This window comes from Syngnathus floridae, chromosome 5 (assembly GCF_059516105.1).
Source record: "Syngnathus floridae isolate MCC-2025c chromosome 5, RoL_Sflo_1.0, whole genome shotgun sequence".
Classification (NCBI taxonomy): Eukaryota; Metazoa; Chordata; class Actinopteri; order Syngnathiformes; family Syngnathidae; genus Syngnathus; species Syngnathus floridae.
In genome coordinates, this window is record NC_142417.1 from 51709 (window position 1) to 77548 (window position 25840).

At 56.7% G+C, this 25840-nt stretch overlaps 7 protein-coding genes across 15 annotated transcripts; 2 read left to right on the forward strand and 5 right to left on the reverse strand.

Annotated features, from left to right (window-relative positions):
• Positions 1-586: 586 nt before the first annotated feature.
• LOC148397232 (nucleus accumbens-associated protein 2-like) lies at positions 587-5330 on the reverse strand. Of its 5 annotated transcripts, XM_088376965.1 has the most exons (10): positions 4931-5329; positions 3083-3178; positions 2889-2995; positions 2678-2801; positions 2310-2494; positions 1968-2194; positions 1713-1877; positions 1455-1560; positions 1280-1377; positions 587-1152 (listed from the first exon to the last, which is right to left on the reverse strand). In XM_088376965.1, exons 2-10 carry the CDS (start codon positions 3107-3109, stop codon positions 782-784), a joined length of 1410 nt encoding a protein of 469 aa, XP_088233091.1. In that variant the 5' UTR covers positions 3110-3178; positions 4931-5329; the 3' UTR covers positions 587-781. The 5 variants fall into 5 exon arrangements, with proteins under 5 accessions (XP_088233091.1, XP_088233090.1, XP_088233089.1 ...); XM_088376964.1 differs by having other exon boundaries at positions 2678-2995; positions 4931-5330; XM_088376963.1 differs by having other exon boundaries at positions 2889-3178.
• On the forward strand, positions 4875-7423 carry cfap77 (cilia and flagella associated protein 77). 4 transcript variants are annotated; one of them, XM_088376972.1, is made up of 7 exons: positions 4875-5024; positions 6201-6274; positions 6415-6469; positions 6550-6790; positions 6933-7032; positions 7096-7200; positions 7256-7423. In XM_088376972.1, the coding sequence occupies exons 2-7, from the start codon at positions 6215-6217 to the stop codon at positions 7325-7327; spliced, it is 633 nt and encodes a 210-aa protein (XP_088233098.1). In that variant the 5' UTR covers positions 4875-5024; positions 6201-6214; the 3' UTR covers positions 7328-7423. The 4 variants fall into 4 exon arrangements, with proteins under 4 accessions (XP_088233098.1, XP_088233100.1, XP_088233097.1 ...); XM_088376974.1 differs by having other exon boundaries at positions 4897-5147; positions 7282-7423; XM_088376971.1 differs by having other exon boundaries at positions 4899-5147.
• A 234-nt stretch (positions 7424-7657) lies between these two features.
• ddx31 (DEAD (Asp-Glu-Ala-Asp) box polypeptide 31) lies at positions 7658-12533 on the reverse strand. Its single transcript, XM_088376957.1, has 20 exons — positions 12070-12533; positions 11243-11317; positions 10973-11130; positions 10799-10874; positions 10684-10727; positions 10527-10597; positions 10332-10441; positions 10206-10247; positions 10071-10135; positions 9888-10007; positions 9704-9810; positions 9399-9640; positions 9198-9329; positions 9071-9130; positions 8949-8999; positions 8738-8877; positions 8581-8665; positions 8385-8496; positions 8122-8314; positions 7658-7982 (listed from the first exon to the last, which is right to left on the reverse strand). Exons 2-20 carry the CDS (start codon positions 11303-11305, stop codon positions 7868-7870), a joined length of 1986 nt encoding a protein of 661 aa, XP_088233083.1. The 5' UTR covers positions 11306-11317; positions 12070-12533; the 3' UTR covers positions 7658-7867.
• A 146-nt stretch (positions 12534-12679) lies between these two features.
• Positions 12680-15922, reverse strand: LOC148397235 (noelin-like). Its single transcript, XM_088376966.1, has 6 exons — positions 14883-15922; positions 14477-14653; positions 14239-14394; positions 13880-14099; positions 13674-13780; positions 12680-13604 (listed from the first exon to the last, which is right to left on the reverse strand). The coding sequence occupies exons 1-6, from the start codon at positions 14949-14951 to the stop codon at positions 12942-12944; spliced, it is 1392 nt and encodes a 463-aa protein (XP_088233092.1). The 5' UTR covers positions 14952-15922; the 3' UTR covers positions 12680-12941.
• A 133-nt stretch (positions 15923-16055) lies between these two features.
• LOC148397236 (formin-binding protein 1-like) lies at positions 16056-22644 on the reverse strand. 2 transcript variants are annotated; one of them, XM_088376956.1, is made up of 18 exons: positions 22296-22523; positions 21763-21878; positions 21626-21676; positions 21416-21563; positions 21262-21324; positions 21085-21180; positions 20925-20939; positions 20713-20841; positions 20475-20621; positions 20144-20326; positions 19871-20062; positions 19652-19666; positions 19436-19545; positions 19046-19178; positions 16985-17097; positions 16741-16880; positions 16518-16670; positions 16056-16445 (listed from the first exon to the last, which is right to left on the reverse strand). In XM_088376956.1, exons 1-18 carry the CDS (start codon positions 22323-22325, stop codon positions 16417-16419), a joined length of 1863 nt encoding a protein of 620 aa, XP_088233082.1. In that variant the 5' UTR covers positions 22326-22523; the 3' UTR covers positions 16056-16416. The 2 variants fall into 2 exon arrangements, with proteins under 2 accessions (XP_088233082.1, XP_088233081.1); XM_088376955.1 differs by having other exon boundaries at positions 16056-16670; positions 19652-20062; positions 22296-22644.
• Positions 17281-19763, forward strand: LOC148397237 (uncharacterized). Its single transcript, XM_088376960.1, has one exon. It carries the CDS (start codon positions 17292-17294, stop codon positions 18912-18914), a length of 1623 nt encoding a protein of 540 aa, XP_088233086.1. The 5' UTR covers positions 17281-17291; the 3' UTR covers positions 18915-19763.
• Positions 22645-22929: 285 nt separating the features above from the next.
• Positions 22930-25801, reverse strand: med27 (mediator complex subunit 27). Its single transcript, XM_088376968.1, has 8 exons — positions 25104-25801; positions 24423-24567; positions 24209-24339; positions 24026-24119; positions 23846-23953; positions 23720-23761; positions 23570-23647; positions 22930-23487 (listed from the first exon to the last, which is right to left on the reverse strand). The coding sequence occupies exons 1-8, from the start codon at positions 25304-25306 to the stop codon at positions 23353-23355; spliced, it is 936 nt and encodes a 311-aa protein (XP_088233094.1). The 5' UTR covers positions 25307-25801; the 3' UTR covers positions 22930-23352.
• Between the last annotated feature and the right edge of the window lie 39 nt (positions 25802-25840).

Below are 25840 nucleotides of genomic sequence, written 5' to 3' on the forward strand. Positions count from 1 at the left end.
CGCTGCTGTGATTGGCCAAATATTCAGTTTGGCGCTCAAGTGACGAACTTCATTTCCCTGTGTACATTGCGCTCCGCTGTGACGTTAACTGCTGTGTTTGACACCGATTTCAACGTTCAAGCGCCTCAGCGATCGTGTCCCCAGTATGGTATGTTGCGGCAAGACCTTTTGCCATCTTTGTTTTGACTCTTCCCTCCATTATTTTGCTGGCCTCCGTATTCGTTCATCTTCGCCTTGACTGATTGTTCTTTCTGTTGTGTATTTGTTAAAATTCAATCATCTATCTTTTACGATGTTAAGAAATAAGGCTTGCCAAAAGCTCAAGAAACACATTTCAGCACCTGCCACCATCAGATGTTATTGTACAGTATAAGACACCGACTATTATCGCTTAACGATGTTTCCGTTTGAATTAAGACGTTCTGTGTGTGTGTGTGTGTGTGTGGGGGGGGCTTCGCAATCAAATGTAGTAACGCTGTAAATATTAATCATAAGCTATGTTCAGTTGTGAGGGGCGATCAATGGGTTGATTCAAAACGAAAGGAGAATGGAATTTGGCTACAAGTAAAAGGTCAAAGAGCATGTCTGTGATTTCCAGAGAAGCTTTACTGTCATCAGCATGATCAGTCCCGCGCTGCTAGCGGCCAAGAAGCTGGTTAACATGCAGCAGAGTGGCTGAGCAAAAGGACAAGAAGTGCCATAGGGTAGACGGGCCGTGAGGTAGAATGACGGGCGATAAGTTAGGGGACAGACGGGAAGTTGGACAGACGCAGCCCAATGCTTATTGACTGTCTGGAGGCTCCGCCTCCTTGCCGTCAGCATCCGGGGGGTGTGGCGAAGAAGAGGAGGAGGAGGAGGAGGAGCCCACGCAGAGGAGAAGGCTGCGGTGCCGGTCCCGATGTGGCGTACCTTCCCCGGCCATCTCCGGACACCGGTAGGGGGTGACGCCGAGCCGACGCACTTCCGAGCTCTCACCGCCGCCTCCCGGTCCCGTGGCTCCCCTGCGGACCGCCTTCCCGGCACCGCAGGGCAGCAGGGACCGTATCTTTGGGAGCCATCTCTTGCGAACCCTGCGAGCGTTGGTGCACATGTCGGCCGCGATCACGTTCATCTCGCTCTCCTTGAAGCTCGGAGCAAAGTTCTGACAGTACACTGAGCAGGACCGGCATCGTTAGTCACGGCACCATTATCATCGGGCATGGGCTGTGTTGGGAATCACTCATTTAGTCAAAATGGATGATTGGGAACACAGCCCGAGCGAGCGTGGGACGCGCCTTACGTTTGACGGTGTTTAACACCCGGTTGTCCAGCGGCTTTCGGCTCGGGTCGTTGGTGGAGGAGCGGATCCCCGTCCCGCAGCTGTTGGCCAGGGTGTTTCTACGGATAGCGCAACATTGGAACACGAGTACGCTCGTGTTAGCAAGAAAAGATCATTTAAGCTAGGCTATGCTAACCTGTCAAAGAAGGTCGCCAGCAGCCTCCTGAGCAGAACTTTGTGTTTCACCCCGGCACAAAGGTGACAGTTCATCAGCTGGCCCCGTGTCATCAACACGCCCGAACCTACGCGGGCGCAAATGAGCGTACACGCATGCACGCATGCAGGCACACACACACACACACACACACACACACACACACACACACAATCCCACTAAACTATTCCACCGCTGGCAACAGCGCCATTTTTTTTTCCCTTTTGAATTTGACATGACCTGCCACCAGTTCCAGCTTGTGTCCGGGCTCGCCCTCAGCGTAGAGCGCAGGGTGGCATCGATAGCCAATCTGACTGATCAGACTAGCGGGGAGCGCCACGCTGTCTCCTCCCACCGACACGCACGCACGCCGCTCGCTGGCCGACGGCAGGCGCGGCGGCATCTCTATTTAGAGACCGGCGGCGGGCGGGACATCAGGAGGCGAGTCATCAAAAGACACAGAGATGAGTCACGTGACTGGCCGACCGCTCTTACCCCGGTGTTGGATCGCGTCTCGGTAGATTCCAGAGCGTGCAGCGGCGGCGGCATCGCCGTAGTAACCGTCATCCGGCTTGACTTCCGTCCAGACTTCCGAGGGAGCGGGCGAGTCTTCTGAAGTAGTTGGGAGGTAGGACTGCAGGCCCAGGACCAGGCTCCTGGATGCACCCAGGTAATAAACAGCGCTCCCTCTGGTGCTCTGCAGCTCCCTCGAAAAGTCCACTCTAAGGAAAAATGGAGGAGGACTAGTCAGAAAGCAGGGCTGGGACTAAGGCGCTACCAACTTTCGGATCCGGTCAAATCCAGACAGGCCACACCGGTCTTGCGTGACCTTCTGACCTGCCATTTGGTTCTTCTGGAGTTGTTCCTGCATGCTCCTCAGGAGGCGTCTCTCGCTTCTCCTGTTTGATCCGGCTCTCGGCCACAATCAGGTCCTCTGGAGTCATGCGCGACGGATCTGGACTGGAATCCTGCAGGTGGCCCACAGACTGGTCCAAAGGTCCCAGCTCATCCGCTGAGATGGTCTGTGAACCACCATCACAAAGAAAGGATAACACTAAAGAGCAGCCATTGTGGACCATTCTTTTGGACTAGGTGCTTCCTGCTTTTTGGACCGAGTTGACAATAGTATTTGGAACAAGCGGACCGACAATAAGCTCATGGCCGAGGGTCTACCGGGCCCCGCCGGACGCTCGACTGAAACTCACCTGCGAGTCGCAGTGATCTGGCGATGAGGACGATGTGCTCTTTGTCTTCATAAGCTCTCGACTCCTCTCCACAATGTTCTGGACCTGCAGGTACCCGGCCGTGTACATGAGCACCAGCTGCTCGCTGGAAACCATGTCGAGACGGCCCGTGTAGCAGAAGGTCAGGATTTGCCGAAAACAGGACGGCGTCACCGAGGACGGGAGCTCGTACGTCGAGCGGGACCACTCCGACGGGTCGGAGGACTCGGCGCTGAATAGGTCCCGGAAGTAGAGCGAGGAGGCGGCCAGGACGGCACGGTGGGCTTTGAAGAGCTGACCCTGGACCAGGATGGAGACGTCACAGTGGAGTCCCAGGAGTCTTTGCTGGTTCAGGCTGCTCAGAACGCTGCTTCCGAAATCACCGACCGAAACCTGAAGACCGGACTCCGCCATGATGGAATGGAGGTGGACTTAGGGAGGGTTGCTCCTGATGCTGCCGGAAGGTGTAGCGTCCATGTCGTGCTGGTGGAGGGGAGGGGAGAGGGGGGTCCAAGGAAATGAAGAAATTTGAAGAAAAGCAGAGTCCACAAAAGTCCACTTGAGAGTACGCTTCAGTCTGACAGACACCAGAAGGGTCAGGTCGAGGCCAACGTGTCAGGGGGTGTCCACAATATTTTGGGAAAAAGTCCGTCCTGCCTACCACGAGCATGTCATTAGATATCGGCTGGGGCCAGGCGAGTCGCTGTCCGGCCCCTTTTGGAACTGTCCCTCCTCCACACACCTGATTGAAATGATCAGCGTCGCGAACCAACTTATGCAGAGCTCGCTGATCATTTCAATGGGAGGGACAAAACAAGCAGGACGGCGGCTCCCTCGGAGCAGACCTGCCTACCATCGGTCAGTACCGAGACACCCGACATCCGCATACGAGGCGGTCAGAGCGCCCCCTCAGCCTGCATCCAGAACCTCAACTTATTGCTGCGCGCCTCTCATAATAGTAGCCAGTCATAATAGTACCCATTGTCAAGTCTGCGACAGTCCAGTAGAGTCTACCAGAGTTTTGAGTCCATCTGTGTCATCGTGATCCCGGCTACCGTGACCCATTTCAAAAGTAGGAGTCCAGTACATTTTGGGGGAGTCCAATCAAGTCCGCTACGAAGTGCAGTTTTTCGTTCACTTTGGTCTTGCGCTTGTTTGGTTGCTCACCTCCTCTCTGCTCCTCTTCCGACGGCGGCAGCACGCACACACAAACGCACACACATACACACACACACAGAAAGCATCGGGGGGTTGCAGACAGAGAGGAGGGTTGGGGTGGGGGGAGTCATCTGAGGACAGCTCGGGCGCAAATGCAGCTAACTGCTAAAGCAACTAACTGCCCTGCGGAGGACGACAAGGGAGGGGGCACGGGCGCGCGTGCGCACGCGCGCACACACTCACACACATGCCAGCGCGTGTGGCATGACTGAGCTCAACTCACAGCACTGCATTGCAGTAGAGGCGCTTGGCATGCCGACTGCGCAAGCTCGCTCACACGCGCTACAGATGTGTTGCTGCGAGTGGATTGGGTGGCTCACAACTCCAGGTGAGGGAGTGAGGGCGGGCGGGCACTCACTCACTCACTCACTGGAGCTGTCATAAACGATGAGGTCAGAGAAAAGATGACAAAACTGCTGGGTCATATTCTCGTTTGGAATGTATTTGACCTGACAGACTTTCACGTTTTAATCACAAGAATACAAACATTTCAAAATTCCAGCATATGGTGTCACTGTTGCCAAGATGATTACTGGGCAACAAAGTTAGCAGCAGGCGTCAAGTTCCTTCCACTGTCTGTGCCCCTTTCATTTGACATTTTCTCGCTTCTAAATGCTTGTATTATTGTGTTGATTTTCTTTGACATCAAAATCAAACAATAAATTCCCCCCCCCCCATAAAAAAGGCACATTCAAACTCAGATGACAAAAAGCAAAATAGTACAACCTGTAGCATTTAGATTTAGAAAGAGATTTTGAAAAGGCAACTATTGTCAGACATCCTGTCAGCGTTGAAAGCAAAATGAAAGCAGTGTGCTTCGTCTCCCCGCCGCGAGGTGGCCACAACAAACACGACGTCACCAAAAAAACATCCGGGCACGTTGACAAGATTGCGAGGAAGAACGCCACAAAGAACGTCAAATGAGAAAAGGCTTCTGTCCAAAGTGTTCATCGCGCTGATTTGTCGTTCACTTTTTTACGCACATGATCATCGAGAACATGACGGGAGAGTACTAACCCGGCAAGAGCCAGATCGATACGGTGACTCGTTCCATCGTGGAGCACAACACTGCCATCTGTTCGGGAAAGGAGGGAGCATTGAGTACTCGAAGGTGATTGGCTGATGTGGCCACTTGTGCAGCCAACCAAACTTGTTTTTAACCAATCACGGCAACGAAGAAGCATCCGCTAAAAACGCAAAAAGCGCCTCGCTGCTCTTCTTCCAAAAGGATACTGTGAGTGACTCTGCGACAACAGAATGAATGGCGTGGCGTCCGCCCGTCTGCGCATTCGTCCACCGGTGTCGCCAAATCTGTTTCCGCCTCAGCGATTCTTGTTTTCATCGCAGCCACATACGCTGTGGGAGACAATCGGCAGCTTTGGTCAAAGTGTCTCGTTTTTGTGGTGTGATACCGCGAGAATTCAGCCGGAAGGGGAAAAAAAAGTGACAATTCTGTCCACGCGACGGTGCTGTTCCATTGTTTCTTTCGTGGCGGAGCGATCACATTACATTACTCCACATGGAACATATGTTCTGATCAAATTATTTCATTAGACTTACATGCATATACAAATAAGTAAACTTAATGTCGTGTCGGGGTTTGTTGTCCGGTAACCATAGCAACGAGTCACCGCACCACTCAGGCGCGAGTTGCTGCCGTCGTCTTAAGGATGGTCGGTCGGTCGGTCAAGTCACAAGTATCGCAACAAGAATTCTCTTGATTAGATCGGGCTGCCTGCCACAGGTTCGCTTGTGAAGTTCAAGACGACGCTTGAGGTATTCTTTCTTTTAGAAATGCCCCCTCAAACATGGTCATTGTTCCGCCAATGGCCTACAAACACATTTTCCCGACATATTCTTGATATCCAGAAACAGCTTTATTGGCCAAATTTGTGCATGCCAAACAAGGAATCTGACTAATATTGATTGGATTGGAATAACGTGCCGTTTGGTTTCTTCACTAATCAAGTTTTGCCAAATTTCATATCCACAAATCCAATGTTGGTTTTGTAAAACTTTGGGGGAAGGAAATCAGATAATACACGACTGTTGTGCGCAAACCCCCCAAAAACAATGAGATGCCTTCTTTTCATGTTTGCATCATTCGTTTTCGTTCGTGACTTGATTAATCTTGGAGTAAAGCTCATCAAAAAATAGTAGTTTTTGCTGTGACGTCACAGATTTCGAATGTATGATCCTAATTGGACCAAAGAGACCCTAAACGAAGAAAGAAAATGTTTGTATTTGAATGGTCATTTTGAGGCCTTTCTTCCCCTCCTTCTCACAGTATACCGCCTTAACATGACGTCACCCGCGGAGGGCGTGACCCGAGAGTCCATGAGGGACGACTCATTGCCGAGGGTAAATAAACGCTAATCGGTTAAACTAAGGCGAGACGTCCGTGTGTCGGCGATGACGTCGCAATATAACGTGCATGCATGCTTGTGTATTCCTTGATTGGATGCCAAATGTGTGAGTGTTTGTCTGCGGCCGTGTTTTAGGCTCCACCTTTGACTGGGGGAGCCAGCAGCAGGTTCCCAGCAGACGTGGCCCAAGGTAACCAACGGTCTTGTCCACTTTGCTGTCAGGCGAGAACGAAACCACACGTACCTGTGCTTGCTCTGCTGTGTGTGCAGCCTTGTCCCGTTGGAGCGTCCAGTGCCGACAGCAAGTCCCGCCTCCGTGTAACCCCCCCGTCCCGGACTTTGTGACCCTCAACCAGGAAGCCATCAAGTCCGGTTGCGTGACGGCCAAACAGCTGAGGGAGTACAGAGCACAGATGGGTGTGGTCAAGCACAGCGCCGGCTCCAAAGCGCACAGAGGCCGAGCTCCGCAACGCCCGCAAGTCCCGGACATCACCTTTGGGGTCAAGACGAGGTGCGACGTGCCCGGCGTTTTGTTTTGAAGGGACTATGCAGCGATTGCCTGCGAATGACACTGAACGCGCTCGCCGTGATCTGCATCGTTTGCTTGTTCCCGAACCGAGGAATTTTCACAAACTGACGATGGCATTCCTCAGGCCGAGATCCCCGCTCTTCGACCTTTTGTCTCACGAGTACGGTCGGCGCTGGCTGGAGGACAACGTGAAAAGCCATAACGAGCACCAACGACGCCATGCGGTCAGAGCACGTGCGCGCGAGCGAGCGAGCGCAAAATGACTCACCTACTTTTTCTGTTTGCAGGGGAAGTGTGTGCCCTTTACACACACGCGCACTTCTTTGCTACGCACTAACCCTGCGCTTCCTCACATGAAGACGCACACACACACGTGTGGACGCTACGCACAGGTAGTATAGACACACGCGCTAATGTGTGCGCGAGCACTTACCAACTGTGTGTCAGGTGGGCCCCGCTCTGGACACTTTCAGCAAACGTCGCCACGCAAAGCCCACAGTCAACAAGACAGCCGGTTAAGGCAATGAGTGGCGAGGTCGGCGGGCGGGCGCAGCACCAACTCAACAATGGCGTCATGTGCGTGATGGCAATCAATAAAAGTTGGAGGTGAAGCTACCCCGTCAAGGCATCCTGCCCTCTGTCAAGCGCATGCGCGCGACATTTCAAAATAACGCGCATGGTTTTGGTCCCTCAAAGGATGTGTCAACCTCAAGGCCCCCCCGGGGCCAGATATGGCCCGCCACATCATTCTATGTGGCCCGCAAAGACACATTGTGCATCGACTTCATGTGTCAAAACTAAGATTACAAATTGTCTTCGCTTTTACGATAATGGAGATATTGCTAACCATTTTTAGTAGCACTCTTTTATTTTAAAGAACGAACAGTGCAAGAAGCTGACAGTCATAACGGCCTCCTGTACAACTACGGTGCGGCCCGCGACCAAAAATCGGTTTGACACCTCTGCTTTAGCTTGACGTGACAACCCGCCATGCTTGATGTTAAAATGCAAAGTGTGCGGCGGGGCAAGATGTTTTTCACGCGACTGCCGCGAGGTCAGTCAGTCCGTCTCTTGTGGCTCCTCCCGCTTCTTTTTCTTGGTGGTGAATTGGAGACCGGCAGAGAACTCGTCGGCGGCGGCAGCCTTGGCGCTCTGCTGTTGCAGTCGATGCAACCTGGGTGAGGGATCGAGGGATTTGGCATTGGTTTTATTGTCACGCAGACCATCCGCAATTGGATATGCTGCCGGAAATAGCCAATCTCCGTAATTGCTGTAACCTCGCAAAATGTTTTAATATGCTTGCGTGCTCTCACCTGTGGCGTGCCCTTGCGGCGCTCGGGGCTCGCCGCGGGCCACCCCCTCCTCGGGCTCCGTCAGCGAGGTCTCGCGGCGCGTCTCTCAGGCCAAAGCTCTTGGCGGCGTGGCCCAGGTGGAGTGCGCGGATGTGGAAAATGTGCTTGAGACGGGCCGGGTAGGTGGCGTACGAGCGCAGGTACGAGCCCAGCGCTGACCGCACGGCAGAGCGTCAGCTGGGGCGAGGCAAGGTGGGCCGGGCCGGGCCGGGCGGAGCTCTTACCTTTCTTGGCGTTGCGCAGCGATGTGGCATCGGCGTGGACAAAGTCCTCAAAGTGCGTCTGCAGGACGGTGGCGCGCTCGCGCGTCTCCATCTCCAGAGCGCCGTGACTCGTCTGCCGGACGTCAAATCGCACGAGTTGCCATCGAGCGGAGGCCGACCGCCTCGGAGGCTTACATATGAAAGGTGCAAGCGATACCTGGCTGCGGTACTTGCCCCGCCCCTTGAAGGCGTCGTCCTTCATGAGATGGGCCAGGATGTCGGGCAGCTTCATCTCCGACAAGCTGCGAGCAGACGGCCCCGCCCATCCGGTCAACACCGGCCGGACCTCGAGCCAAACCGGAGCGGCGCCTCACCTGATGCCGCCGCGGGCCAATTCGTCCACGAACGCCGACTCACCGGGCGTGAGGAAGAGGAGGCTGCTGCCCGCCAAACCCATGCGCGCCGTGCGCCCTGCACGGTGGACGTACTCGGCCACGCTGCACGGAGGCGTGTACTGCCAGCGGGGGACGACAACATGCAGGTCAGAAGGGAGGAAAAGTGGAACCGGTGCGCCCCGCGTGTCACCTGTATTATCCACGTGACCTCAGGTAAGTGTAGCCCACGAGCGGCGACATCCTGAAACCACGACAAAAGTGTTTGGAGCGTATGACCCCATTGGCCGTCACGTCAAGTGTGTCTGAACGGACCGTACACAGCAGAACTCGGTGCTCAGAAGCTAAAAAGTCGCCAAAGGCCTCAGAGCGCTCCTGGTGGACAAAGCAAAGGTCATCCGACGCTCTGGAGGCGGAGCCTAGAGCCCGGAGCCGGCCTCACCTCCTGACACATGCTGCCGTGGAGGCGCAGGAAGAGCGGGCCCCCCAGCTTGGCTGACAACACGCCGCAGAAGAGCGAGTGCAGGAAGTCCACCTCCTCGCAACTGGACACAAACACCATGGTCTTCTTGCCCTACCACGCGCACACGCAGCCACACGTGAGTGCGCAGGTGACGGAGACACGCTTAGAGGACGCACATACCCGGCAGGCATGGAGGAGGAAGGTGGCCAGGCAAACCAGTCGGACTTTACTGGGCACCACCACCGCAAAGTGTCGGAGGCCCGTCGGCAGCGCAAAGTTTTCGCATTGGCCCTCGGCGGTGGCGGCGCTGGGGACGGCGCAGGGGGTGGCGCTGGGGGCAGGCCGGTCGGGGGGGGAGGCGGGCTCGTGCACTTGAACGCTGATCGGGTCCTTCAGACAAATGTCTGCCAAACGCGTCACACCTTCCAACACACACGTGACTGTCAAGGGTTAGGGCAGCGGCTTTGGGCCCAGTGAGCATTTACCCTGCGTGAGTGTTGCCGACAAGAGAACATTTTGTCGCTCTGATCCGGTGGCGTTCAAAGAATTCAAGATGATTGAGAGGTCCTTCTCAAAACCCAGGTCCAGCGTTCTGCAAAAGAAGGCGGCGGCAGCGGTATGGGCCCGTGCGCTGTTGCGCGTTGGCCATCGTGCGTGTGCGTGCGGTACCGGTCGGCCTCGTCCAGAACCAGCCAGCGTACGGCGCCAAAGGCGATGCTGGCGGTGTGTTGGATGTGATCCACCAGACGTCCCGGCGTGGCCACCAGGATGTTGATGCCTTTGCGCAATCTGCCGACACCAGGCCAAACGCTGCGCTTAGGGGCGGGCGGGCCACTTTGCGTACGTACGTACCTGGCCTTCTCCGATTTCCTCTTTTCGCCGCCCATCAGAACGCCGGGAACGATCCAGGTGAACGGCTGCCGGCCGAGGGAGGAACGGGGTCAGCGCTTCCCGTCCTTTCGCCATACGTGCGAGCGCGCCGGTTACCTTGAGGAGTCTCTGGAAGGTGCCGAAGGTCTGCTGGGCCAGCTGGACAACGACAAGACGGCGGAAATGAAGGTTAGGGTTGGGGACCAGCGGCCGGCCCGGCCACTTCCTGCAAACAAGGCTAACCTCCCTGGTGGGCACCACCACGAGGGCCAGAGGGCCGTCGCTGCGCCGGACTTTGGTGGGGAGACCCTGCAGGCTCTGCACCAGCGGGACGGCAAAAGACAGCGTCTTACCTGCCACGCGCAACAACACACACACGTCAGCGGCCCCGGCCGTCCGTCCGTCCATCCATCAATCCGTCACTGCGCGTGCACTGACCTGAGCCCGTCTGGGATCGCACCACGGCGTCTCTCCCCGACAGAAGCGCAGGGATGCTCTGCTTCTGAACGCTGGACCGCAACAAGATGTCGTCAAGCTGGAGCGGAGTGGAGTGGAGATGGAAACCTGCCTGCCTACCTGCCTGCCTGCGTCTTACCTGGTTAGCGTGGAGACATTGAGGACTTTGTTCAGCGTTGCCACCTGGTGCAGGAAAAGAGTCCATCAGGCCAAGGAGCTGACAGCGTGCATGTGCGTGCGTGCGCGCGCGTTACCAGGTGAGGGTGAAGGTCCAAGTCTGAGAAGGACTCCGAGGTAAAAATCTTCTCTGTAAGCGGACACACGTCGGCCCTGGCAGAACGTCAACACGCCATGGGCAGAAAAGGCAAAAGAAATCAAAAGTTCTCCTCAAAAGGACACAACTAAAGTCTTTCCAGATGAGGCCTCACCTGCGCACTTGCGGTATCTCCGGGTTGTGCCTGAACAGCGACGAGGTCTTGATGTCTGCCTTGAGGCGCTGCCCGACCTGGGCTGGAGGCGGGGCCTCTTGCGGCCTTGCCCGTTTGTCACAACGCTCTTTGAAGGGAGGCCGCTTCCTCTTGGCCGCCTGAAGGGCAGACACAAAATCGGTTGGCGCATTCACTCGCCAATGCCACGCCAATGCCTGGTCGTGCGTTTGTGCTGCTCTGGGAGAGCGAGTCAGGTCAAAGTAGGCTCACCGGTAAAGTGGAAGGTGAACAGGAAGTGATGTTGATACACAGCTGCCCGTCCGATGACGACATCCTCGACCGGTCCTGAGCAAATGAGCCACACGACAAGCCCGATTGAAGGCGCAGCCGGACGCTTAGACGGAAGCGGTCCAAACGGCGTATTTCAACATATTTCAATCATCTAATCATACGAATAACCTCATGATGTAGTCTGAAAGCGGAGGTCTGTATGTTGCACGGATGCAATATGCACTTGTGAATGGATTTTTTGGGTGGGTATTATTATTTATTCCTGACGGGCTCGTGTCATTTCTTCAGCTTTATGAAAATCCAGCCAAAATAGAAACCTTGCGGACAGATGTGCACCACGCCACGCCACGCCAATGCTTTCTTTCCAATCACAACGTTTACAGTCAAAGTCATAACAAACAATACTGCTACCGATAGTAAGTCTGATGACGTTAATACTAATAATACTGATACTACTAGGAACTAATAAAAGTTGTTACTTGCAAGATTGCTGACTTGGGGCGCCCTCTAGCGATATAATCAAGAACCTTCAGGACACCCATTAGACTTGGGAGCAATCGACCCGTTTCTCAAGCGAGTCCGCCCGCCTCGACGTGACTTCCAAGCCGGACTCGGACCTCAGCCAGCATTTTAGACTCGCGTGTATTTTGCGGCCTTTCACCATCAGGCTAATGCTAGCAACGTTTACGCGCGAGCCAGCAGCCAACAAGCAGACACCTTGGCTCCAAAATGGCGCACGTAAAGGGCGGCCAACATAACCCAGTGGAAACATGAACGCAGACGCGAAGCCCAGACCAAAAACTCACCGCTAGGCACGCACGCGGAGCGAGAGAGGACGCGTGGAAAGTGGAAAGGCTTCCCCTTCACGTGAAAAGGCGTGGCCGCGCCTCTTTAGTCTCTTCTTCTTCTTCGGTGTCTTTGTGTTCTTCTTCGTTGCCTTGCCAGTGGGCATTGCTTGACTTTGCCTTGCCGCCACCTGTCGTTTTCATTCAGCTGCTCTTGTCGCTACGAAGGAAAAAGTCCAACGAGTAGATTGTTTGTTGTTCAATCAGTAGATTGCTTGTTGATTGGTTTTGGTTCCTGCGTGTTACAACAAGTCCGTCCTTAGTGCCGACGTGAAATGTGTGCCAATATGGCGGCGTGCGCATGCGTCGTCAAGAGAGGGTTTGCACACGCGCACGTTCCAATGAGCAAAGAGATGGTAGAAAACAGGCGTGCTAACATGGCTAAGAAAGAAAACGAAGAAAAGCATTCCCCGTGCAGAGTGCGAGATAAAGGGTGACGGGCTAACGGCAGAGAAATTGCGCTTAAGCAGCAAAACGCAACGTTTGCCGATCAATCAATCAATCAATCAATCAAAGCAATCGAGTGAAAAGGAACACAAGTCAGTTCAAAAAGGAAGGAGAGGTCACAAAGTCACGATGATGTTACGGTGATGTCACTACGATGTCATGACAATGTCACAATGATGTCACGATGATGTCATGATGATGTCACGACGATGTCACGATGATGTCACGCAATGGCAGCGAGATGACACGCAAAATAAAAAGTTAGATAACAATCTGTGGCCAACGTCACCGCGCGGCCGTGACGTCGACTCGGGCCGCGGCATCGGTGACGCGGCGGGGCACGCCCGGGCCGCCGACGCCACCACCTCGGCGGTGGCGCGGTAGGGTCAGCGTACGATGTGGTGGAGCGTCACGTTGTAGAGCAGCTGGCGGCCGTTGTTCCAGGCGTAGAGGGCCCTGTCGCGCGGGTTGTAGTCCAGCATGGAGATGTGGCCGTAGACGTTGGCCAGGGGCACGTCCACGTACTCGTAGGTGGAGGAGTCGGTGGCGAAGGCATAGTAGACCCTGGTGGTGCCCGAGTGGCCGTCGGTGACGTAGAGCGTGCCGCAGAGCATGAAGGCCTCGCCGGCGCCGCGCTTGGGGTGCTGGGTGGTCCAGCTGCGCAGCACCCGCAGGCTGTCGGGGTCCAGCCGGCTCAGCGCCATGTTGCCGGCGTCGCGGTCGGTGGCGTAGACTGCCCACAGCCCGCCCTCGTCCACCATCAGGTCGATGTCCGAGTGGCCACCCCACGAGTAGTGGTACGTGTTGCCGTAGCCGGCAAAGTCCAGCTGGCGGGAGCGGCTGATGAGCGACGACTTCAGGTCAAACTTGATCAGCGTGTGACTCTGGAACTTGTTGAAGTACAGCGAGCCGTTCAGGACCACCTGGCCCGTCCCGGACCACGGGTGAGGCAGGCGGTGCGAGGTGAAGTTGTCTGTGGTCATGAAGGCCAGCAGCGACGCGTACTCGCGCACAAAGCGGTTGTTGTGGTAGCCGTCCATGTACCACACCTGTCACAAGACAAAATGCATTTTTGCCATTTCAAAACAAACTCGTCCACGGCCACGTCGCTGACTCACTCTGTTGTCTCCGACGGGCGCCGCGGGGTCCGTCATCCAGGAGCCGAACCTTGACCCGGAGGTCTTGACGGTGACGGGCTGGGCTATTCTCGTCAGCTTCCCGCAAGCTGCGAGGCGAGCGGGAAGCCGGTCAGAGGCGTTGAACAAATACGTACACTCAGGCGTGGGCTACGCTAGCACGGCTGGCCGCTCGCTCGCTCGCTCACCGAGCCGCCGCATACAGGCGCGCAGACGCTCCTCCAGGCCGGCCACGCGAGCGTGCAGGTCTCGGTAGTCCGCCGGGGAGGCGTGGTCGTGCAGCTCGGCGAGCGCCGCCGTCACGTCGGCCGCCTCCTCCTTGAAGCGTCGCACCAGGAGGGCGTCAGCCTTGTACGCCTCCAGCCGCGGGATGAGCGGACGCAGCTCCTCCATTTTGGCCTTCATGGCCTGCAGCCAAACGCGCTCGTTAAAGGCTAACAAGTTCCCGGTGGCTAATTTGTGTAGCCTCCCTCCACAGGTTTTGAGAAACGCGAGACGAGACGAGAAAGTCAAAAGCAAAGCAAAGCAAAAGTCAATGCGCGCTTACCTGGTAGTGCCTGGCCTTGTTGCCCTCAAGCCCCACCTCCACCTCTTTGAACTTGTTTTCCAAGCCTCTGAGCTCCGCCTCCATCTTCTCCACCACGCCCATGTCCTGACGGCTGCGCCGCTCCAAATCCTCAATGGAGCGGCTTATGTTGTGCACCTGCAAAATTAACGCTGTGGTAGCTAGCGAGGGGAGGGGGGGGGGGGGGGGGGCGTACTACGCTCGCCTGTATGTTTCTCACCTTGTCCAGCAGGTGTCGCACTTGCTTGCTGCGAGCGTCTCGGGAGCAAACGGCATCATCGAAGGGGGTCAACACCGTGCACACGCAGCCGCCTCCCGAGCTCTGGGCTGAGCTGAACACCTGCCAGCCGTCCCGCTCTTGACCCCCGTCCCGGGCCCGTGGGGCCGCCGGACCTACCTGCGTGTGCGCGCGTCAAGGTGAAAGAAGGTTCACGCTCATCCAAATAAAGACGTCGAGAGATGTCACGTTTGTGCTGCGCGTGTGTGAAAATTCACAGCGAGCGAGCGAGCGAACGTAGTTGAGTTTCGTAACGTGGGTGAGGCTGAGACGTGCGTCAGTGTGGGAGAGAAAAGGAACGACGTGTGCGGATCTGATGTGAAAACGAGAAAGGAAGGACGTGGCGTACCGGCGTGCAGGAGGCAGCGAGGAGAAGGATGAGCAGAAACGACTTGACCGCGTTCTCTTCGGACTCCATCCCTCCCGTCTTGTCCTTCTTTCTCCTCCTCGTTCGTCTTCTTGCAGCTCCGCTTCCGCGGCCAGCCCACTGCCAATACGCCGCACGCACAAGCCGTGGGCGTATGTGCGAGTGATGATGTCACTGCATGTCGTGTGGCAGCATCCATAGCTGCTGAGGACTGCGCACGCCGCGCGCGCGCTCGGTACCGACAACTATGTTGCTGTCGCCTGCAGCAGTGACATGTCGCCTCTTCTCAGTGAGGAGACTGTCTCCATGGCAACCGCCGACTTAGAAAAGGATGCACGCATTCAAGCAGATGGACTAGGCACACGCAGGGATGTCCGCGCACGCGCGCGCAGACACAAACACGGAGACGCGCGCAGCGTTGGTGGAAATGAGTTCTTGACGTCCCGTACCACAAAGGCAGCCTCTGGCTGGTTACCACGGATCCAATCACAGCGTTGATTGTTGGAATGGAGAGCTTAGCATTAGCATTGTCAGCTCTAGCAATTGTGGAACTTAATGGCAATACGTACAGAGTATCTTTCCGACAGACAGCTCAGAAACCAGAGCCAGTCAGTTTTTGGAGAATGCGCATGCGCTGGTCTCTCCTTCACGCCTCCGCACTCACGTGCACGAGCGCCATATTTCTCAAATACGTCACAAACAGGCTTTGATTTACGAGAACCTTCATCGTCACGACGTTCATCAGCCATTTTCACTCAGAAGTCAAGCAGGGAACGCTACAACTAAACCAGTGTCCAAAGTTCGCGGGGTTTTAGCCACAAATTACGCGCATGCGCAGCACTTGGCGCAGGGACCTGAGCGCGTGTGGATGTCAACAACGAACTGAAAGACAGAAAACAAATTGATTGACAGGTTAACTGACCAATGCGGCCATCATTCACGCCGACAATGATTGGTTGAGGTTTTTCTGGTCCCACAGAGCGCGCTTTATATATATTATTTAAAGACGACCTATTTAACAATCCGTCAGTGGTATGTGGGGAGAAATTTGAGAAAAATTACCAAATAAATTCCAAATGAGATCCTCTGTAATACCTTTAAGTTGTCAGTGACGAGGACAAACCTTCACAATAAACGCACACGTCAAATCACAGGCTGAGTCGAGTTCTTTTACTTTGAAACGGGGCACATACAGGAAGGGGTTAAAAAAAAAAAAACGTAGAAAATAAGACACGACGACGACAGTGGGCTTGCAGGGGAGTCCAATTTCACACACTCAGCTCTTCCTACATTACGACTTCAAAATGGAGCTTTTTGATTTGAAGGTTTTCCGTCCCGAGTGGCGCCAAACGGGAAGCCCGAACACAACTTTGGAACTTTCCTTGACTGTAGGGTGGGCGTCTGCGTGTAGTCGCACTGAGACAGAATTTGGCTTAGTGCAGTTACCACGGAGACCGCCGTGACCATGGTTACCAAAGGTGTGACCGTGAGGACGCCGCCGCCATCTGCTGTCTCCTCACACCAGACGACTCGCCTGCACAAAGCCTGCACACACATGCAAATAAAGAGTTGCGCACGCTATGAACACCATTATTGTCTGCGTTTTGGGGCGTTGACCTTTGGCCTCAATGAAGACTTTGATGTAGGAGGTGGGCACGTATCCTTCTTCATCCGCGTTCCTGCGCACGCGTGTCCACCCGTCACCTTTGTCCTCCTCCACCACGCTCAAAAGTTCCCCCTCACCCATGGACAGCGTGCCCTCGTTTTGACCTGAGATGCCGTCGGCATCATCATCATCATCATCAAGATCACAAACGCGTGCAGGTCGAGCTTGGGCTACCTCGGAACGGGTAGAGTGACTTGCAGGTTCCGATGCTGGGCGGCGGCGGCTCATCGTCAAAGTCGTCGTCAAAGTCGGAGCTCCGGGACTTGGAGAAGTGGAGCTCGGCGCCGGGCTCTTCCGTGTAGCTGCCGTCGGGACTGCAACCGCAACAAGCGAGCGCCATCTCAAAAGGCAAGCCAGCAAGACCGCAAGAGCGAGGAGGAACAAGCGTGTGCGTGCGTGCGTGCGTGCGTGCGTTCACCTTTCCCTGCTGTCCGGACCGGTGGCCTCCATCCGTTTCCCAGTTCCCGGTGTACATGTCGGGTCAGGCGGGAGGCGCGCGCTCACGCCCTGCTCGGCCTCCGCCAGCCACGCCTGGAACACACGGGCGCTTGAAGAGGACAACCAAAAAAGCGGCGACATCGTCACTCCAGCGACATCACAGACAGACGAGCCGGCGCGCTTCGCCGCGCAATGACCTCATCACAGCGACGTCATCACAGACCGGACGCGTCATCAAAGATGGCCACCCTTTGTCGGAGCGCCGCTGGGGGTGGGGGGGCCATCGGATGAGGGGCCATCAGACGAGCCACGCCGACAACCCCTTGAGCCTCGGCCACCGCACGCATCAGGCGCAAAGTTGGGTCGGAGCAGCCGACTCCTTAGTGCATTTTGCCCGCCGACGAGCCAATCGAATCAAATCGGACGCGAATCTCGGCCGCCCGCCCGCCATGTCCAACCCCAACCAAAGCCCGGACTCCAGGAAGGAGGTGAACTGGAAGATCAGGAGGCTGGTCCAGAAGCAGGACGAGTTCAAAAAGCTGTGGCAGAGCGATCGACTGAGCCACGATGTCAAGGTGGAGGCTCTGGAGTCCCAGAACCGGGCGCTGCGGGAGAAACTGGACGCGGCCGGCAAAGACGAGGAGGAGCTGATGACCCAGGTGAGAGTCCACAAAGCCCAGATCTTCTCGCTGGAGCAGAGGAAGTGCCTGATCGAATCTGAGGCCAGAGACCTGAAGGCGCTGCGGGCTCAGCTGGAGGAGAAGATCGGCGAGCTGGAGGCGGCACTGGTCGCCTGGCAGAAGAACCTGGAAGACCAGGCCCAGAGGCACAGCGAGCAACTGCGGAAGGTGGATGACGGGTGGAAGGAGAAGCTGCGCGAGAAGGACGAGGCCTTCGCCAAGCAGGCGGCCGCACTCCAGGCCCAGACGGACAAGATGGGCAAACAGGCGGAGGAGCTGGCTGAGGACAAACGCAAGCTCCAGGCAGCGCTGAGCGAGCGGCAGGAGGAGCTGGAAGCCCAAAAGAGCATTCGCGACAAACTGCAGTACGACCACGGCGTGGAGATGAGACTCATCCAGATGCAGAAGAACGCGCTCTCCAACAAGGTGACGGCGCTCACCAACACCACCGACGACCTGATGGAGAAGAAGGAAGCCCTCAAGAAGTCCGAGGAGCAGAAGAGCAAAGAGCTCAAGGCCAAGCTGGCCGACATCAGCGAATTGCAGACGCACAAGGAGGTGGTCAACGCGCAGCTCCAACGCGAGGAGCGAGGAGCCGCCACCCTGAGGGAATCGCTCCGACACATGGAAAGTGACATAGAGGCCCTGAGGGCCGAGTACACGGGCGAGCAGGCTGCCCACAAGGTCACCAAGAAGGACCTGGCCCTGGCCAAGATGCAGGCCGACGACCTGGCCGAGAAGATCAAGTTCCACGAGGGCCGCGTCAAGGCCCACCAGGCCAGCGTCAAGAGTCTGGAGTGCGTGCTCCTCACCAAAGACACCTACATACGCAGGTTCCGCGAGGACCTGGAGACCTCCATCTCGCTCATCAACAGGCCAAAGACCTTCACCAAAGCCATCACCAGCCTCAAGAGGAAGTACATCACGGGCGACCAGGACGTCTGCGTGGACACCATCGAGGAAAAGATCGCAAAGTTCTTGGAATCCAACAAGCTGCAGTCGGACCAGTTTGAGAAGACCATCCAGAGTCTGCGGCGCCAGCTGGAGCAGAAAGACACAGAGACCCAGAAGAGGCTCCAGAAGCTGGACCGTTGCCGAGGAGACCTCATCAAGATCATCAACGAGCAGCGGCTGGAGATCGCCAAGGTCAAGGCGGAGCTAAACGACGTCACGCATCAACTTCGGCAACTGGCCCCGCCCCTCGCCATGGCCAGGACCAACCGACCGTGAACGCCCTCAGGCGCGTGCGGGGTCGCCACCCACGCGCCCACGCACACACCACACAAAAGCAAACACACACACAAAAGCAAACACACACACAAGACGGACAGACAGCGATCAGTTGATCTTGGCGCGCCCACCTGGTTGTTCCGAAGCTCCTCCTCCAGCCTGTGCAGGCTCCGCCTGACCTCGTCCAATCGCGGCTCCAAGGCGGCGCCGTCTCCCAGCGTGGGGTTCTGGTTGTACACCGCCTTCATCTTCACCAGCGCCTCCCTGGAAACAAACACAGCAGAGAAGGAAGTGACCTCACCCGCGCTCTCTCTCGCTCTTCTGCCTAATCTAACGAGGCGCGCTTGGACCTCATGCGGGGCTAACGCTAAGGAGTGGCGAGAGGCTGCATCCCGGCTGGTGCAAATCTAATGCTATGCTAATGGGACCTGTGCTACTCGCTCGCGCCCTCGTTAGGTCTTCTGGCATATGCTAAGCTCGGGCTCTCGGAGCTAAGCTAACGCCAAGCTAACGAGCGTCACCTTTGCTCTCGCTCTCGCAGGATCTCTTGTCCGATGCGGCGAATTCGGTTCTGAAGCTTATTCCGTCGTTGCTCAATGGGAAGGTGGCTGCAGTCCGCAGGGGAGGAGCCCTGAAACCACGGCACACGTCGATGACCACATCACGGCCGGCCGGGCGGGGGCGGGGCCGGCTGGGCGGGGGCGGGCCCACCCACCCGCCGCGCCTGTGCTACTCACCAGCTTGAGTGACAGCTGTCCAAAGGGAGCGTTGAAGGAAGAACATTTGGAGTTAGGAAGTCCATCAAAAGCTTTCATGTGTTCACGAAATGTAAACGATTGTTGGAAAATACCACGTTGTCGTTCAAATGTTGTTGTTCCCCACCCCCTTCTGAAAATGAGTCTTGCATGCGATGCGTGTTTGCGAGCGTACGCCGACGTGAAATTTGTGGGGCCTACTCCTCTCTTGATGCTGCGCAGGCACTGCTTCCTGCTCCGGGAGCCGGAGGTCATGAGGTCGTTGAGGCGCCGCGCGATGGGCTCCCTGGTGGCTGGGGGAGGGGACTGCGGGCTGCCGGCCGCGCCCCCCGGAGAAGGCGAGGCAGGCGGCGGCGGCGGGGGCTGGCGAGGCGACGGCAGCAGATTCAGCAACTGAGAGAGAGGTCGGGCAGGGGGAGAGCTCAGGGGTCACAGAAGCGCATAGATGGGCGGGGCGTGCACAGACGAGCCTACCTTGTTCCTGCGGAGGAAAGGCCACAGCTTCCTGCCCCGCCTGCGTCCCTCCACGTGGCCGTCCAGGTAGCTGGACTCGGACACGCTCCGCCTCATGGCGGCGGCGGCGGCATGCTCCTCCACGTCCACGTCGCCCGGCGGCTCGAAGCCCGACTTGTACGCGTGCACCACCGCCAGCGTGTCCTGAGGAGCCGTCGGCTCTCGTCAGCGTGGGCCCGGCCGAGGGAGGGAGGAAGGAAGGAAGGAAGGAAGGAAGGAAGGAAGGAAGGAAGGAAGGAAGGAAGGAAGGAAGGAAGGAAGGAAGGAAGGAAGGAAGGAAGGGCGCGCTCACCGTGCGGGCGTGGATACTCTGGGCGGCCTCCATCATGGCGTCCAGACAACGGCTGACGACGGGAAGCGATTTCTTCTCCGCCTCGGCCGACGAGCGCATGGCCGCGCCCACGCGCTCGATGCGCCGCTCCTCCATTTCCTGGATGCGCTGACACACGCAAAGGCGTTTGAGCAATGGAAAAGCCCGGGCCGGGCCGGGCCGGCCCAGCCCAGCGCAGCCCAGGGTCAGCCACTCTCACCTGGTAGATGACTGGAACCATGGTGCGGTAGTGCTGGTGCTGGTCCCGGTTAAACTGGCTCAAAGCGTTCAAATATTCCTTCTCGGACTCTCGGGCCGTTAGCTGCTTTTGTTGCGCCGCCTGACGGGCCTGAAGATAAAAGCCAGCCAGACTTGCGGCGCACGCACGCACACCTTCTTGTGCTTGGGATTTGCAAAAGGGCCAAATCTGACCTTCAGGGAGCAGCGCTGACACCGGCAAACACACACAAGACACAGTTGACACAGTTACTCGTTATTCTTCAGCGCGTCACGTCAACAATCCGAAAGGACGGGCGATAGACGACTGGACCGGGGCAGCAACGGAGCAAAGGCCGTGTTGTTTGTGGCCCACCTTCTCGGCGTCCACGTCGTCGTCCGCGTCCATCCTGTCGCACGTGTGCCGCGCTCGCTCGGCCTCCTTGCTGTCGCGCTCAAAACGCCGTTTGGCCTGCAACGCCACAAGTCGTCGTTCAAAACGCAAAGGCCCGCCGCCGGGCCTGACGGCGTCCGCCGAGTTGCCTCAACTCACAGACTCCAGTTGCTTCCAGGAATTTTCAATGTGCTGCTGGGCACGGCGGCCATCTTGGAAATGCTGGGGAGGGAAAAGTAGGAAGGAGTTTGCGAGTCGTCCCGCTTAGAGCTGGCTGGCTGGCTGGCTGGCAGGCTCGCTCGCGCAATCTGACCGACTTCCTCTCGGCCTTGAGCTCCTGTGTGAACCTGCCGAGGTCGGCGGCGACGTGCGAGCCCAGCCTGTCGGCCACTTCCTCTCTCTGCGCCGCCAGCTCAGCCAGCTGCGCCAGGGTGGCGCCGAAGGCGGCGCACCACGTGTACCTGTGGGTTAGGGTTAGAAACACGTGAAGAACCCGTTTGAAAAGAGCCCACGGTGGACTGACCTGCCGTCATCTTCTCTGCTCCTCTTGGGAAGATACTTCTTTGACAGGCTCCTGAAAATGTGCAGCGTTATGTCACGGCCGCCATGCATGTCACGGCCGCCGCGCATGTCACGCCGCACGCATCCAACGAGGCTCACCTCATCTGTTTGGCGTAGTTGAGTTCGATGTCGGCTCGCTCTTTGACAAACTTGGTGTACTTCTCTAGGAAGTCGATGCCCCAGCTGGTGTGTTTCTCCAGATTGTCAAACTGGTCCTGGTTCAGTAAGAAGACAAAAGCTGGACCACAGGGCCAACGCTGGGACCTGAGGAAACGCTTGGAGCGCTGCACAGAGAGCTCAAGCTCTCAAGCACCAGACTGGGCCTCTGGCGCGGCTTCCAAACTAGACCGGGTCTAGAGACAAGGAACCGAGGACCTGCACCTAAGACTGATATGCAGTTAGCTGCACGCTTTGACTTGAAACAGTGCACGCACCACTGGGCAGGTTGAGTGAGCCCGTCCGTCCGTCCGGCCGGCCGGCCGTCCGTCCGTCCATCCATCCATCCATCCATCCATCGAGGCCTCCCTACCTCGCGATTCCAACGTGCTGACAGCGGACACGAGCCGCCGCCCGGCAGCGGGACACACACGTAGGCACGAGCACGCGCCGCAGGTGCCTTCCGCGGTACGTACCCACAGCTCCGCGCCCCAGTTGACGCTCATGTCGTCTCCTCTTCCTCCTCCTCTTTCTCCTCCACCACCTCCTCTTCTTCGTCTTCCTTCTCGCCGCAGCCGCCCGACCGCCGTGAGTCTGTCCGTACCTGCGCGTGCGCAGTGGCGAGAACCCAAGCAGCAACCGACGCGGTCACGCGCCTAGCCTTTGTTGTCTCCGACAGGGCGCCAGGCAGGCAGCGCGCGCACGCGCCCGAGCATGCGCAGTGGCCGCTTCATTGTGCAGAGTCCGCTTCATTGTACAGAGGTGGCTCCATCAGCAGCTTTCACCTCGGACGACTTTGTGCCTCGAAAACATTGCATTAGAAACAAAGAGGTTACTTGCAAAACACTTCATCGAAATGTACAATTAACCCTGAACTTCCGTGTCCCCCTTGTATTGTTGTTGTGCTGATCTTACATGATTGAGTAAATCAGAAATACTCGGAAATGTAGTTAAATCTGCGGGCTGTGCGCATGCGCGCGCCGGTGCAGCGCAGCACAGGGTAGCCCTCAACAGGTGGAGACAAATACAAGAAAAACATTGCTTCCAAATTTGCAGCGCCACTGGCTCTCAACAGGTGGAGAAAAATACAAGTAAAACATAGCTTCCAACTTGGTGGAACACAACTTTATTTCCTTTTCTCGTTTTTTCTCCGTTGACGTCAACTTTGAGCTTATGCTCGGCTTGCGTCTGGAGCCAAAAGTCGGAGATCCCGGCGGGAGCGGTGAACCAGAAAAAGCAGCGGTGGGTCTGGGGGGGGGGGGGGGGGGGGTTGACGGGCAGGTGGCGTTCAGGTGCGACATCCACGACAGCACGCCGCCACCGCCTAATTGACCTTCATCAATGAGTCATGAAGGGCACAGCGATGCGCTCCTCATTAGCGCTGGTGCAAATCCTTTGGGGAGCATTTAACATTTTCCAGAAGGGGGAGATGAAGACGATTGCAGCCCACCAGGAGATGGCCAAGGTTCAACGCAAACACCACTCGATCCTGAAATGAACTGCGTGTGCCTGTGCTTTTTTTTTTTTCCTCTTTCACATGCGGCAGGTGTCATGGAAGGCTTCTAAGGTCCTGAAGTCCCTCCACGTTGGAGGTAGGCCGTCCTGCAGGAAGTGACCGCATCGCTGACACGGAGACTGGAAGAGCTTGATGTAGCTCCTCAGCCAAGTCTGCGCACACATTGGCTAACATGAACGAGAGCACGCGTGGACACCCGGCGCCTGCCTGCCTGCCTGCCGCTTTTTTCCTGACCATGAAGGAGCGCACCACTACGTCGGGCATCTGCGGCAGTTGGTAGTGCAGCAGGGCGGTGGTGGCGTGGTCCGTTACCTAGTGAGCACAGCGCCAATCAGCTGGTGCCGCCGTCGACCCCCGGCCCTGCCCTGCCCTGCCCTCACTCACCTTCTGAAAGACCTGATGCTGCGACTTGGTCCAGATGTCCAGCTGCAGAGGAGGGAAAGTGAAAAGACACACGCATGCACACTAACACTAACCCTGAGGAACAGGGGGTAGCGTGCGGGCTCTCACCTTGCCACCGTGGTCGTAAACGTTCTCGTTGAAGCCCCGCACCAACGTTCGGTCGATGAAGAGTGAGCGCATCACCACGATAGCCTTCAGCACTTTGCCCAGCGTCACCTGACCAACAGGAAGTTACGCCTCAGCTGGTTAGCACGCTAGAGGTGGGTGGGCGAGCGAGCGGCCTCGTACCAGCAGCACGGCGGACGTTCCGTTCGGTCGGAAAAGTTCGATGCTCATGTCGGGAAACAGGCGGCCGATCCGAGAAATCACGTCGTCCACGTACCTGGAAAAAGAATGGAGCGCACGCAAACGACCGGGCTTTCCTCCAGTGACATCAAATGTGGGGAGGCCCGACTCGTTTGATCTACTCACTGCGGGGGGAGGACCAGGGTGCTGGGCTGGACTTTGGGCCGTCGCTTGGCCGAGGCTCCCATCTGATTGGCCGAGCGCTTGAGCGACTGCTGGTTCAGCAGACTGGAGGCCAGGCCGGCGTGGTACTGCAGCTGCCGAGGTGCAAAGCAAAGCGCCAGTGAGCCCGAGGGAGGGCCGAGCCCGAGGGAGGGCTGGGCCCGAGGGAGGAGCTCACCTTGTTGGACCACTTGTAGGCCTGCAGCAGCTGCGAGTAGAGCGGCGTCTTGTCCTGGACCGGATCCAGACTGAGGAGGCCGCTGTTGTGCAGGGGATGCGACTCGGACGGGCGGCCCACCAGGCCACTCAGGCGCTCCAGCTCGCTGGCGTCGGCAAACACAAAGAGACAAGCGGGCTAGAGCTCACTGAGCCATGGGCGAGACGGGGCCCGACGACCCCGGCTACGTGCTCGTCGCCTCCGTCTTAGTGACTTTTGCCGGTTCTATTGATTTTGGACACTTGGAGCTGCCAAAGACCCATTGAAAACTCTAAAATGATGGCAGAGCTTGACTTAATGAATAGGCTGGAATGTACCGTCCGCCAACAAGCGCTTGTCCTGAGAAACAGGGCTTGCTTGGCTCGCTCCAAAAATCTAGTCAAAGGGCAAATTGGAGAATCCTTGTAATTGCTAGCTTCAATCATGACCATCGTGATCAATTGCTTTGCAATCCTTGGACAATTTCATGTGAAAGTAACATCCTATCCAAAGTTCCGTTTGGCACTCAAGGAGACCGGCCGGCTGTCCAGATCATCTCCTCGCCGCATGACAGGAAAAGCGTTGCTTCTGTAATCCGCTCGAAAAGAAATGCTCAACGTGTGAGGCGAAGCGATACGAGGCGAGGCGACGCGAGTTACTGACTTGAGGTCCCTGTTGACCGCCTGCAGGTTCTCCTGGAAGGTGGCGATAAATTGCTTCTCGCGGCCTTCCAGGGTCTCGCGGTTCTTCATACCGTCCTTCAGGGACTCGAAGACACGGCTGACGCTGGAGCGCAGCGCCTGAATACCGCTAATGGCGTGAGAAAAGGCGTCCAGATTAACGCCAACGCTCACCGCGTCCGCCATCTTGTCGTCGTCCTGGGCTGTCGCTCGCTGATGACGTCAGAACACGGGAATCGCCGATGCTGCGTTCACGATTTTGTCCAACATGAGGAAACGACAGTACTTTCCAACGTTTCCGGACTTCTTCATGGATCAGGAAGATAGAACGTTTGAAAAGGATAAGCGGCGGCTCACACAATAGTCAACTAAACCATGTGTGGACAAAACGCATGAAAAAATTCTCTAATAATTGCATTCTCAATATAAGTAAATGCTCTGATATGCTATAGCTGTGGTCTGTCGAATCCAAAAAGTGGCTGGAAAACTTCAGCCGAGGGCTAAGAAGGGAGCTTAATGTAAAGAGCTTTTGCGCGCGTGTGTGCGCGCGTGTGTGAATGTGTGCGTGAGTGAGAAGTCCATTTGAAGAAAAAAAAAGGAAAGAGCCACAGATGAATAAAGTAAAATGTTCATAATAAAGTGACAGGTCTGCTGTTGCTGCTGCTGCTGCTGCTGCTGCAGCTGCTGCTGTTGATGATGATGATGATGATGATATTGATT